General features: G+C 37.0%; 1 protein-coding gene across 1 annotated transcript in view; it reads right to left on the reverse strand.

Moving 5' to 3' along the window:
- Window positions 1-6,411: 6,411 nt before the first annotated feature.
- Window positions 6,412-15,157, reverse strand: part of Samtor (S-adenosylmethionine sensor upstream of mTORC1) — a 34,734-nt gene continuing 25,988 nt past the window's right edge. The window contains exon 5 of the mRNA XM_069996592.1: window positions 6,412-9,571. Coding sequence (XP_069852693.1) covers window positions 8,942-9,571 — 630 coding nt within the window. The 3' untranslated portion in view covers window positions 6,412-8,941. The remainder of the gene's footprint in view (window positions 9,572-15,157) is intronic.

A 15,157-nucleotide genomic window follows, 5' to 3' on the forward strand; every position in this document is an offset into this window, starting at 1 on the left:
TTGAGTAGACCACACCTCAGATCATCATCACCGTTTTTTTTTTTTTTGAGGCGGGGGTGGGGGGTGGGAAGGTCTTGGGGCTTGAACTCAGGGCCTGGTTGCTGTCCCAGAACTTCTATTGCTCAGCACGGCTTGTCTTCTTTTGAGTTGTTAATTGGAGTCTCATGGACTTCCCTCCCCCACCTGGCTTCGAACCACAATCCTCAGATCTCAGCCTCCTAGGTAGCTAGAATTACAAGCCTGAGCTAAGGCTCCACTCGAAGGTCATTCTGTTGAAGAGAACCAGGAGTGATAGAGGATGAGGAACCTGATCAGGTATAGACAAAGGAGGATTCAAGACGAAGTGGTTTCATGAGGCTCTTTTGCTAAAAGTAGGTATTTATTATAAAGGAGTGCACAGTTAGCCTAGAGAAAAGATTCAGAAGACTGAAAGTTGTCCAGACCAAAAATATGAGTTCCCCTTCTTTTTCCAAAAAGTCCTTCCTGCCTGCCTAGCTTTTATTCTCCCAAAAATTTTCTACTGCTTGTAGCTCTTACAGATGCCAAATAATCTCAAAGCCTTATTTTTCCTTATATGTAAATGAATACTGATACACCTATTTTAGAGTAATTGTGTGGATTTAGTGAGAATGTACATAAAAATACCTTAAAACTTATGGATGGATTTATCCCTTTAGGATAAAGCTCAATATCCTTAAATAGGGCTTAAGGGTGTTATATTGCCTAGCACGCGTAAGGCGCTGGTTTCCAGCAAGGCAACACACACACAGAGAAATTCTTTAAATAAATACAATTGTGTATTCCGGCCCCTTTTCACCTTAAACTGAAATTCCTACACATTGCCCAACTCTGCAATCAAGCCTGCTCTCATTGTTTTAAAGGAAGAGACATGTCAAATTTTGTTCACCATTTAATCAACTTAGTGCAATAATTGATAAGTAGAATTGACACAAATATTTGTAAAAGATTACATTATACTATGGGCTCTCAATAATCACTAGTTACCTATACCAACTTTGTATAAGTATTTTCTACATATTTTTCTGTGCCCCTTAACAGAGTCTGACATTCATAATTTTCCTTTAATAAATTTAATAAATGGAGGCACATCTGTTGTGGGAGACACATCTGTAGGGTTGAACCATTCCTCAGACTCAGATGAAAAGTGAATTCACATTTTCTCTGGATTTCTAATTCTAAATACAATCATTATCCAGGTCTTAAATCTTTAATTCTGGCCTCACCATCTGCAAAATATTCATACTATCCTTAATATCCTCATCACTTACAATACAATATGATTTCAATGGACACTTTAGATGTTGTTGGTATTGTATTTGGATGCCCACTATTTGGAGCTCCCACTATTTGAATTGCCCATCTTAGTTGAAACTGAAATGTCAAATACTTGTTCAACCATTCGTGTATATCAGCAGGAACCTGATATTCACACACACACACACACACACACACACACACACACACACACACACACACACACAGAAGAAAGAAAGAAAGAAAGGAAGGAAGAAAGAAAGAAAGAAAGAAAGAAAGAAAGAAAGAAAGAAAGAAAGAAAGAAAGAAAGAAAGAAAGAAAGAAAGAAAGGGAAAAAGAGAAAAGAAAAGAGAAAAGAAAGTTACACATCCTAAGTAACTGCAAGAGCAATGGAAACACCTCAGAGTCTTAAATGCGTATGTGTATTTAGTATTAATGGTGCAAGGATGTCAGTTGCCTGTGCTTAAAGGACCATCCTAGAGGCTCTTCCAACAATTCTGTATTTTATTGAAGTCTACATGAATTTCTTTATAACCTTTTATAGGCACTGTATAAATTTAGCCAGTTGTCATTTCTGTCCATGTTGGTCCAGACCTGCAGTGCTAGCAATCCTTTCAACTACTCAATATCCTCTACTACATTTCTTTTCTCCTTAAATTAGTTATAGTATTTTCTATTGCTTAGTACTAATACCCTTGTTAAAACCAGTGCTTTTTCATCTTCTTCCTCAAACATGATTCTCTGCCTTATGACCTTGAAAGTCTTCTTGATGCTTATTATCTTGTTTGTATACTTTACACTATTTCTGTGAGATGATATATTTTAGTTAGCTTTAATCTACACACTCCAGGGTGTGTCATTAGCATTTGAAAGACACTAATTAGGATTTTTACTACAGAGCTGGATGCACAAATGCTTTCAATATCACTATGCAAATTGGCACTGGAGGTATTTTAGTTAACATAAAGAATGAGAAAAGATTGTTTCATTGTAAAATGAGAGGCTAGAATATTATATGGGCACTTTTGTCTTAGCATTGATGTAGTGAAAGAATCTGCTGAATCTAGAAAGCTGACACCCTTCAGATGTCTCCCTTCATCTGGATTGCTCTTTAATACTCTGCCACAAAATCTTGTCTGTATACTGTTTACATGTCTAAGATTTGTTTTCCTTGCAGGACACCACCCAGAAGTCAGGGAGCAGACAGCTCTCATCAATCTTTAGTTATTTAAGATTAACCATGCTTACTCAAAGTACCTGGTGATTATGAACAGTGAAGGGTTCATTTTTACCCACCCTATTTCTTTGAGATCATCTGCTAGAAAATAGATGGAAATGGAGATTATCAAGTTAAGCAAAATAAGCTAGAGTTAGAAATTATCACGTTTTTCTCTAACATGAAGAATATAGACCTAAGAAGGAGAAATGATATGAATGTAAAATAAGGACTTTATAGATAGGGACCACTGTGTGTGTAGCAAGAGGTGGAGGAATAAAAGGACAGGATGATGAGGGGTGAGTATGATTGAGGTATGACTGCACATAGCATGATACATATTAAAAATTGTATAAAATCCAAGAGGAAGGAGTAGGAAAGAGTAATAGAGGAGTAACTATTATTAAGGTACATAATATGTATGTGTGGAAATATCACATTGTATACACACAAATGTAGGAAATAATGACTTTTTTGTTTGACAGAAGATAAAAGTACAAAATATAGAACATGACACATGACTTCTGGGTTTTTTTGCTTGTTTCCTTTTAATTCATTAGGATTTTTTGTGGCTTAATATAGGGTTTTTTTCTAGAGGAAGTTTCATATGCTGATGAAAAGTGAGTGTTCTTCAGCTGTTGGATGGAAGGTTCTGTAAATTTTTAAGTTCATTTACCTCAAAGTATAGTTTAAGTGATGTTTCTTTATTATTTTTTAATATTTTGATGATCTGTCATCATCCAGAAGCAGGGTCTTGAAATCTTCTACTGTATTTTAGTCTATTTCGAATACTATTTATTTCATAAATTTGGTTGTTCCAACAGTAGGAACATATAGATATATAATCATAATATTTTTTTTAATTCATCCTTTGTTATCTACTGACATTTATAGATTTTCTTCTTCTTTTTTTCTTTTTGCTCTGCAGTGCTGAGTTTGGGACTTGGGGATCTTGTGTTTTTTAGGCAAGTTCTTTACCAATTGAGTGGCACCTTCCATTTTCTGAATTATTTTTCAGGTAACATCTCATACTTATTACCCAGGACTTTCAACTATATTTTTCATTTGCCTTTTTAAGCTCTTCATTTCCATGATTTATATTTAGTTCCTTTTCAAAATCCTTTCACTTTCGCTTTCATATATGGCATTGCCTTCCTAATTTCATTTTGAACTCCTTATATGTATTTTCTTGGATATCATTCAATTTTTTTGGAAGTTGTAAGAGAGTTAGTGTATTCCTTTGGAGGTGTCACATTCCCTTGTTTTTACATATTTCTTCTCCTCTACATTGAGATTTGGGCCTTTGGTGAATTATCTATCTTTGCCACTTTTATGGAGTGGCCTTTTTAAATAAGCAACTTTCTCCTGAAGATGTGTCTTCAGGTGTCCATTTGTTGTGTGGCTTTGGTTTTAATTCTATTTAACTCTAGTGTGGTATCCTATAGCTTCTAAGGCAGGCTATGTTGCTGTGGCAGAGTAATGAGGGTCAAGCCAAAATTTAGGCAGATGTGTTGCAGACAGTAGTGGATGTGGGGTACTCAATGTGTGGCTACTCATCTAACAGTAGTGGATTGTTATACAAGCTCTGCTACTGGCAAGGAGCTCTGGTATTGGTGTCCTCATCAGTGAGCAGGGCATGAAGTACTTGCCCTCCAGCTACTCCCTAGCACAGGTCCACAATCTGGAAGTGGCAGACACTGCAACGTGGTCTATGGTGCTCACACCAAGTTCTGCTAGCAATGCATGGTCAGACAAGGTGTGGTGCCTAAGTGGGAGTGAGAACCATGTAGGTGGGGCAGCAGCAAGAACTGTGGCATTCCACTCTATGGCCTTTCCTGATAGTGTCTCCTCAGAAATGGGATTAATACTGGACCCAGTCAGGGTTCTAGGGAGCACTATTCTGGCTGTGTAAACCTGTAGGAAAAGAAAATGCTATAACATAGAGGGTTGTCAATGCTGTTTCTGTAGAGCAACAGTGTGAACTCCTCACCCTTCTCCGTAACAGGCTTCTGCATCTGGCCCCAAGGAAGAGGGGTGGCATTTAGTGTGTGCACAGTCAGCCACAACACTGGTCTCAGAGAGCCAAGCTCCTTGATGTCCTGGATATCTTCCCTATAGATGTCCCAACACAGATCTTGTATAGTTCAGGAGTTGGGTCACAGTCACACTTCTAGACCAACTTGTATTCATGAAGAAGCTAGCCCCTGAGCCACTGAAGCAGGATGAGAATGTGTAGTTATTTCTGATTATGCAGTGAATTCAGGCATTGTTTCCTTGCTATAACATCTTGATAGCTCACTAAGATAATGTAAGATTCTTTTCCAAAGCCAGACTAGGCCTGTTGTGTAAACCTGTGAAGACTGTGAAACTGTCTAATAGCTAGGACTTCGATGGAATCACAAGTTTGCTGGGTTCTGTACCTCCTGCAAAGTGTAAATACTTCCTCTTTAAGCTGTAGACACAGGATAGCAATTGCTGAGCTAGTTGTTCTCTGAGCTATGTTCTTATCCTGTCTCTCAATCATATAAGCTCCCAGTCACTTATTTCCAGTGTTCTCCCATCATGCCTGGCAAAATACAGCTAGATACCTACTACTTTCTTCTTTGGAGGAGAAAGTAAGTGCTCAGCACAATTGGAGTAAAAGAAAAAATGTTTTTGTAAAACAAGTATTAGGCTGGGGGATGTAACTTCAGTGGCAGAATACTTGCAAAAGCACGCAAGCATGAACAAGGCCCTGGGGGTTAATAAACAGCATGGGTGGGGGGGCGGGGGAAGAGGCACAGGAAGAGGAGAGGGAAAGGAGGAAGAGAGGAGAGTTATACTTAGTTTGGCTATATGACTCACACTTACGATCCTAGCTCACAGAGGCAGGAACTGCCAGGTTCAAGAGTAGCCTGGACCACAGGACAAAACAATTTTTTAGTGTCTATTCTTTGGGTATTGTTTAGCAGACCACTACTAACATTCTTGGACAGTTTTGTGTTCACAATGGATTATAGATAAGGTTTTTTAAATCATGAAATATTGCACAGGCTCCTACAAAACATCATTATCATAAATCTTTTTGCTGTTCTTGGAATAATAACAGAATTTTGTTTTCTACCTTTGTTAACTAAGAATCTGTAGCACTAAGAGGAAAAAAAAATAATGTAGTACTGATGGGCTTGAACCCAAGGCATTGGATATGCTAAAGGACATTCTCTAAGATAAATTTCTAGCCTAATTTTAACTCTATATTCTCCTGATCTTTTAGAGGAATCCTACCAGTGTGCTATGCTCCCAAGAATGGGAAATAGAGCAAAATTTTTACTGGTGTGTGTGTGTGTGTGTACTATATATTCCTCTTATATACAATGTATTTGTCATTTGCTCAATAAATTTAGTTGTGTTTAAAGCCCCCTCCCTCCTTTTAAAAATCTTATTTCATTTCTGGGAAGCAAATTAAAATTTTTAAGCATGAGCAAAGTTGTTGAAAGAGAAGGAAGTCATTCCTAAATACAAGCTTGTCTTTTCCATTAGATCATGAGCTCCATGAAAGCAGGTGCTGTAAACACCCCCAATATCTGCTGTCACTCTGCACATGGTAGAAACAACTACTCACTAAAAATATTTCACTTCATGACAAAGCTGACTGCTACCATAAAAGAAGAGATATGTTAATTATATAGCTGACATGATGAACTGGGAATTTACCCTACTATCTGTTGTAAACAGAATGGTGATGCAGGACAATGGAAAAGCCGCTTGAATTCTCTGAATCTCAGTGATGCCATTTTTGAAATTAAGGAATCTGATCGGGTAAGATCTAATTGGAAAAATATTAATAGTCAGGATCTGAATTTATTCCCAATTCTGCAATTATTTAATGAGATACACTAAAGATGACAAAACCTTCATTTTATAAGTAACAGACAAAGAATCTTAGAAAATTTAAAATTTTAATAAATGTGCTTTGTTCACAAAATGTGAAAAAATACAACAAACACAAACATACACTTTCAGGTATGCTACCTCCAACCACTTGGCAACTATGGTAAAACGACATGATCTATTCATGATCCTGAAGAATCCATCTACATTATTGTCATTTGTTTTTGAAATACCAAATTATTTTGGACAAATTGCTGTGAATATAACAAGGAGGCTCTTTAACTTCCTTATAACAAAATGGAATTTATTCTTAAGAGTACCCATACAGAATTAGAAGACCCTAACAACGTCATTTGTCATTATACATATAATCTGGCACCAAGCCACAATGACTGCCTATACTTCCACATTTACACACTGCAATGGCCTTGGTGGAGTATGTGTTCAGCATAGGATTAAATCCTATGCCAACTTAATTTGAGTAAGGTGAACAAATGGTATAGATTCAAATAAATTTATACTAAGGGGTGGTAAGTTTTAGAAAAAGACATGTTTTTAAAGCACTACTTAAAATACATCATGCACATTTTGGAGCATAAGCAAAATTAACATCTGTAAACAGTCAGAAGAATCTATAGCACCAACATTTTAGCTACAACACAAAAGCTGTCTCAAAGGTCATTTTTAGATCACCCTTTCAAAAGCACTGCTTTTCATTTACTTTCAAAACCCTTTCATTTGGTGTATTGTTTTCTTTGCTCTTGGAATTAGATTTAGACAAACCAAACAGAATAAAGAGTATGAAACAGGTGTAATACCAACAATTCTCCTGAACATACTGCTTTTTGTTTTTCTTTTTATTTTTCTTTTAAGGGAATTGTAAGGCCTGGTCCTTTAGTACTTAACTGGAAAAAAAAATCAACCCTAATTATTAAGGGATTATATGCCATTGAAAGTAACTGAAAAATTGTGGCTACTTAATAGTGCATTTCAGCAACCACCATTCCTTACATTTAGTCTTAATTTTTTTAGGTTAATTACAATCTTGTTACTTTCATTAATTTGCCATGTGAAATTTACTTTGAAATACTGGGTACACAAACACACAAAATTTTCAAGGACAAGTTTGTATTTCTAAATGAAATTTGACATTCAAAGTAAATTACAGCAATTCACAATAAGCATGAAAATCTCAGTTTTACCAGAGTAAAGAAGTGCAGTTTATGAAATTTAGGATCAACTATGGAAAATCCAAGTTTCTTTTAAAATACAAACATACACACATTAACCATGAAATCTGAAACTGTGATATTTCAGTGCAAAAACCTCAGTATGAGGTAATTTTAATGTAATAACCACTTGAAAAAAATCCACACAGTGGCACTCTTAAAAATGATAGTTTACATGACAATTGCTGGCTGACAAGACAACATGGACTAAATGTTCTAAGTTGTTTATAACTTGTCTTGTTTGGACATATATTTCTCCTTAGTCATTTGCTTCTGATTCAGAAGCACAGAAAGGCATTTGTCAATGTGGAAAGGGAAAATTCCCACAGCCAACTAATGGTTTCTGCTAGGGTTTAGAAAGAAATTAGGATATCAAAAGGTCAAGATCATTTTGTGAGATTACTAGGAGAGGGTAAATTTTAAAATTTCCTATATATTCCAAAGTTGTAGTGCAGCACCTCCTTAATGGGAAGGTGGGACTGTATCAAAGCTGGTCTCAATAGAACATAAAGTCTCTTACAAGTTCAACCCTTTCACAAAGGTGTTTACAGTCAGCATTCAGTATTATACATTGTTCCTTGCTGGAATAGAAACCTAAATGAAACCTAAATTTTAAAAAAAGTGAACACTCACAGATAAATATACTTACCACCAAGGCCCAAATCAACAAGAAAGTTAAGAAAATAATACTTTGGCAATGGTGGTTACTGTATTGTACTAATGAAATCAGAATATACACTTTGGGGAAATTTTCTCTTTCAATGTCTGCTGTTGTCAAAAGTAAAAGCATTATTACCAACTCCAAAAATCTCAGAAAATATTGGATCATCAGATGAACTGAATAGAAAATGTACTTCTGTGACAGGTAACAATTTAGTTAGAAAAAAGACAAAAGTAAGTGCATCACAAAACAACTAAACCAGTCTATTTCCAGGATATATTGAGTCATCAAAGTGCAATCTACAACATTCTACCTATCTTAAGGTTTCTCAATGCAATAGTTTTAAAGTCAACATTGAACAACTGAAGAAAATGAAAATATGTAGGAATTTATGCTTCATCTTTTCAACAATAGCACTAAAGAGAAAAGAGGTACCTTTCTATATCTTAGTGCGAAATGCTAAAGTAACAGTGGTTTCTGCTAGTATAGAACTCACTGCATGAAATTTCAAGCTTTCTATATAAGAATAAAATTTTAAATCCAGAAGTAGAAAAAAATAGCAAACTCTGTAAACCTTTGCATTTCTTCTATGCAAACCAGATTTTATGTACTGAGTTCACGTTAGTATTTCTGATTAGTGTAAGCAATTAGTTTAGGAGTCTGGACTGAAAGGGCAGTTTGCTTTTGTATTAACTTAAAAGTAATATGGGATCCTCTAACTCATAGAAGGGAATGGAGCTGGCTTGACTTTCTCCAGAATCTGAGTCATATGGAGCATCAGGTAGCTCTGTGAAGCCATATGCTAGTTGTTCATCTTCTATATCAGATCGAACATAGCAGGAAGGGTTAGAATACTCCTCATCTTCTATACTGTTGAAATCCTGAGGAATATATAACATCCCTGGATAGTTCCGACTAACCAAGTCACTTGTAGTTTTAAGGGATATTTTCCTAAATGCCATCAGATGCATATGAGAAAATTTTGAATACTTGAAGCGTTTAAAACCCAGGGACTCAATAGCAATCTTCCAGCTTTTCATCATCATAGCATGACGGTTCTGATGGGAGGAATCAGGTGTGATGATAAGTAGCAAACCATTTAAGACTAACAGCTCATGGGCTTTCTTGCAGCAAATCCATCGCTGGTAGGGTGATGGGAAATAGGAAAGAAGGAGAGAAAAAACAACCACATGGAAAAGTTCTCCAGGAAGAGAATCAATAGGGTTTTTCAGCTGCTTCAGAAAAGCATCTATAGCATCCTGTGCAAGCTGAAGCGGTTGCTGAAGCTGTAAGTTCAGGAAGTCACATTTATATACACTCTGTAGAAAGAAAAAAAAGCACAGTAAGAACTTCAAGGGATGTGGTGGCATATACCTATAAACCCAGCAGTTTGAGGGTGAGGCAGGAGGGCCACAAGTTGGCAGTCAGCCTGTGATACATAGTATGACTCTTGCCTCAAAGACAATAATTAATTAAATACATATATATATATATACATTCAAAATCGTATACACCTTAATATGTTAAAAACATTTCTATATAATTTTAGCTTTGATTATGTTTCTTTCCTTTCTAAATTAAGTCTATATAGGTTTATTCAAAGCTAACAATCACAAAAATCTAAGCCTAGAAAATTTCTAGTTATTTAATATACAAACACACATCTCTCTCATACACATACATATATATATGAATGTATAATTACTTTTTTCTACAAACTTGAAATCATAATTTTACACATACATTTAAAAATCATGAGTGTATTTCAAATTTAATTTGAATACGGTATCACGGAATGATTTTTAAGCTTAGTCATATTTACATCCACTTTAACATGTATAGTTCCCAAAAATCAAGCTAATATAAAAACTTTTAAACAAATTACGATAAAAAAAGGATGAATCAGAGAAACCAAGGACCATTATTGGTATAGTTTAGATCTGAAATCCCTAAGGGCTCAGGTTTGCTGCAACTTCAGAGGTAGAAGATGACTAATTCAGAAAGGCACTAACCTCATCAATGGAATAATTGAGAGACTCACAGCTTAATGGACTGTTGGGAGATTTAAGAATATGCAGAAGGTAGGACCAATTAAAGGAAGTAGGTTACTAGAGGCATTGCCTATGCAGGGAATACCTTTTCCTAGACCCTTGCTCACTCTGCTACCAGACTTCCATGAGATGAGTAGCCTCCTCTATTTCCTCACTGCTACAATGTTGACTTTCTAAGGCAATTTTGTCACAAAGTAATAGATGGTTGAATAATATTGAGAAATGGGGTAGTTGCTATGACTATATCTGATTATATAAATGAATTGGGAAGAATTTGAAAAAGTTTAGAGGAGCTGGCTATCAATACTTAGAATGTTGAAAACTGGGGCCCTGTGGGTGATTCTGGTAGTTGCTCAGAAAACCAGAATGCTGTTAGGAGTGTCACTGTAAGATGGTGGTTCTCATGAATATTGAGATGGAGAGGAGGATTCTAGAGAACCAGACTAGAGTCCATTTGTGTTCGAATCTTGAAAAGACCTCTCTACATTTTGTCCATTCCTTGAGACTGCATGAGGCTCAGTTTAAAAATGGTAGACTAGTTTATCTGGCAGAGGAAATTTAAAGGCATCACAGAGTAGTGACAAGGTTCCAATGGCTACTTTAAGTCATATGTACAGTAAAAATCATGAATAAAAAGCAAAGCAGAGAGATCTGAAAAAGTTGCAGTATGGCCAGATAAACATCACACATAAAACTGCAGCCAAGAGTGGAATGGTTACTGAAGAGATGAATACCATTAGAAAGAGGCAAAGCTGGGCACAGTATATCAAATCTGTAATCATAGATGATCAAGAGGCCACCTGGAAAACAGTTCATGAGACCCATCTCAACTAATGAAAACGTGGATGCAGTGGATATGCCCAACATCCAAGCTATATGGCAAGTATAAATAGAAGAATCGTAGGTCAGCCCAGATGGATAAAATGTGGAACCTTATTTGGAAATTAATAAAAGCAAAAAGGGCTAGAAGTATGCCTTAAGTGGTACTGTGCATGCTTAAGAAGCACAAAGCCACTAAGTCCAAATCCCAGCACCACCAAGAAAGTTAAATAACAGAAAGTCAAGTTGGTTGTGGTGGAACCTGTGTGAGAGACTAAATGAGGGGATTGTAAGCTTGAAGTGAGCTTCAGAGACTAACTGAGGGGACTGTAAATCTGAGGTGAGCTTTAGAGACTAAATGAGGGGACTGTAAATCTGAGGTGAGCTTTAGAGACTAAATGAGGGGGATTGTAAGTTTGAAGTGAGCTTCAGCTACTTAGTGAAGACCTGTCTCAAAATAACACAATAATAGTAGAAGCTAAGTACTTTGCAACAGGATGATAGGAAAAAGGTCTTCAAGGTATCCCAGGAATTGGCCACGCTCAATTTATCACAGGCTCAAGTATGTACAAAGTAAATTTATTTCCAAGATTGCTTTGAGAAGAGTGCCTTGGGATGTCCTGCTTTGCTAGGGCAGCCTAGGGCATTATTCCTGCTATGGTTTAACTATGAAATATCTGGTACAGGTTCATGTTTTGAATACTTAGTCCATAGCTGGTGGCACTATTTTGCAATGCTCTGGAAACTTTAGGAGGTTTGACCTACTAGATAAAGCAGGTCACTGGTGGCTTGCATATGAAGGCTACACCTGGTCCCCAGTACCATCCTTGCTCTCTATATCCTGTCAGCCTTAAGGTAAACGGTTCTCCTCTACCATATATTCCTCCACTATGATGTTCTATCCAAGTGCAGGGAGCCAAGAAATAATACTGAAACCACTGAAACTTTGAGCTGAAATAAATCTTTCCTTTTTTAAGTTGTTTAAATCAGGAATTATGTCACAGTGACAAGAAAAGCTAACACTCTTCCCCTGTATTTATTACCCCATGTTTAGTCTTTCAGGCACTGAGAGCCACTGAAGCTGAAGTCCAAGGGGTTCTGGCTATGGCTTGTGCTGGTGGCAGACCTTCTTGGTGTCATCCACATGATGCTGGCTTTTCAGGCATGCAGAATTCCAGGGTTGTGGAATCACAGAAGCCTCCACCTAGATTTTATAGGAAGGTCTGGAAGGCCAGGCAATTGTGAGACAATCAGAAGCTCTGTGGGCAGCACCTGAGAGGGCAACGCTTGAAGCTGCAAAGGTGAAGCTGAAACTGCAACGGAGACCCCAGGAGGTTAAGAAAAATGCCCAGAAATGTGAAATGTCTGCCAAAGCAAGCCATAGGCAATGAGGAGGACCAGTCTTCCTCATTCTATTTCTTCCTTTTGGAAAATGAATGCTTGCCCAATGCTGTATGATTTAAGTATATAACCTATTGTTTTTTAATTTTATAGGCACTCACATCCAAGATTTCATGAGTCTTGAAAGTGACCGTTGGAAGTGTTGAGATTTCAAGGGCTTTGGGAGATGAGTTGAAATGCATTTTACAATGAGATGGACATAAGCCTCTGGGAACCAGCAGCAAAATGCCAGTTTGGAACATCCTTCAAGGACTCATATATTGAAGGATTGGTATCCAATGTAGCAATATTTAGGGGCAAGAGGAGATTGAATCATAAAAAACTAGCCCCATCAATAAATTAATATCCATCATAGCTGAATGGACAAAAAGGTGCATCTTTTCCCCAGTCCATTGCTCAGCTTCCATTGTTGTGATGCTGTCTTGCCTCAAGGCCCAAAGTGATGGAAGCTAAGCCATCCTTGGACCGGAACCTCTGAAACACTGAACAAAATACATCTTTCCTCCTGCAAGTTGATTAGGTATTTTGTTTCATTGATGAAAGCTAAACAGTAATGAAAGAGATATTATAAAATTTGTACAAGCAGAATTATACCAATGTTTTTGTCTTATTTTTTGTTGGTTCTGGGCCAGGGCACTATCCCTCAGCTCATCAGCTCAAGGCCAGCGCTCCACCACTTGAGCCACAGCACCATTTCCAGCTTTTTCTGCTTATGTAGTGCTGAGGAATCGAACCCAGGGCCTCATGCATGCAAGGCAAGCACTCTACCACTTGAGCCACCTTCCCAGCCCTATACCAATGTTTTTAAGGTCAAGAAAATGGCATTTTAAAGGCTTGAAGAAAACTACGTATTAAATTTAATTGACATAGTCCAATGAGCAACAGAAGCACTACGGCTAAAGGAATAAAATTCATACAGGGGTAAAATGCACTGCAGTAAATATGTAAGGTTTTATCTATGTGAGTTTGATTATAGAAATTATTAAGTAAACTATTCTCTAAATAATAAGAAATTAATATTCCATAATTTTCTGAATATTAATGCTGTACAGGAAGAATTCTGAGAAAAGTGCTACTGCTTGTATCTCAAATGCCCTCCTAATGACCCACGTTGTAAATGTTTGCTTCCCAGAGTGGTACTATTGGGAGGCGGGGCCTCATGGCAGGCTTCTTGGTCATTGGTGAAGAATGAGGAACCAGGCCCCTTCTTCTCCTTTGCTTCCTGGGTGTAAGATATGGTTTTGCTCTGTCATGTGCTCCCATCATCATGTGTTACTTCAGCACAGGCCCCAACACAATGGAGCCAATCATAGACAAAAACCACTAAAATTTCAAATATAAGTTGATTATCTCAGGTATTTTGTATAATGACACAAAACTGACACACACTGCATTTAAAAAAATTATTTAACTTTATCATATAGCAGCATTTATTAGCAAAATACATATGGTAATACTTTACTCCCTCACCCTTGTTAGCAGTTAGCGAGTAGACAAGTAGGGACATAATCATCTAGACTTGCTATTTGAGAAAGTAATACATAGTGGTCTTTGCACAGGTAGCACTTAAAAAGTTTACTGGCTGGCTGAAGCTTGGTGTAAACATTCTTGAGCTTTGTTCTATGCTAGAGCAGTGCTCAGTCTTACTACTCTCTACTACTGAGACATCGCCTTTCTGTGTACTCTACCCAATGTCATGTGAATATTCTAGTGTGGATGATAGGAACAGATACTATAATCTGATCTTTCATTACTGCTAGACACTGTAACTTCTAAATCCTTCAAGTTGTTCTTTTTCTAGTCTTATGCAGGTTTCTCATTAACATGCTAATCAGTACTTACTTGAGTATACTCAAAGGGGTTCCCTTTGCAAGCTTCTGGAGTTTTGTCTCTTTGTAGCTTTCTCATGTTTGGTACTAACCTACAATCTCTAGTTTCTTAAGATTCTAAAGCTCCACTTCACCTCCACACTCTAGGGCCTGCTTCAATTTCCCCTCACCTGGAAATTATTTCAAAGCAATTACTCTAGCACAAGAGAGGGCTCATCACATGTCTTTTCCATCTCTCAGAGATCATACTTTTTCATTACTGATCTTCAGTGGGACATAAACTGTTGCATTTATTTGCCCACATTTTGGTTGCTGTAGGCACAGAGAAAAGTGATAAATCTGATCTCTGTTTTACTAGATGGGATAGTACATCTTTTCATTTTATTTTCTCATTAGTTGCAAGGTTTAGCAAACCCTTCACTCAGCCAGTTCTTTTGCACACTCTAATAACTACTCATTTCAGAGTACACAGTCTTGTCTATAAAAAAAATTATGATTTTAAAGATAGCATTTAGGACTGAGCATTTAAAAATGATCATTACATCTCAGCAGTTCATAATGCATCTTGAAGGGGAGAGAAAGACGTTAGCTCCTGATGTCCAAGTTTCACTGTTTGATAAACTAAGAATACCCATCTTACAGAAGAGTATATATTTGCTTTTGGGAAACAGTGATAATTTAGCATTTTCTTGTTCCTTAATGTTACTGATACTTTCGATCTAGATAAGTTATGTTCATCAAAATGAAAAGAACAGTCTCAGAAGAAAGCTGAATTTTTACACAGGAACTTTTCAGTAATAATAGC

The sequence above is a fragment of the Dipodomys merriami genome, unplaced genomic scaffold (genome assembly GCF_024711535.1).
Source record: "Dipodomys merriami isolate MVZ:Mamm:240054 unplaced genomic scaffold, mDipMer1.0.p SCAF_5, whole genome shotgun sequence".
Taxonomy (NCBI): Eukaryota; Metazoa; Chordata; class Mammalia; order Rodentia; family Heteromyidae; genus Dipodomys; species Dipodomys merriami.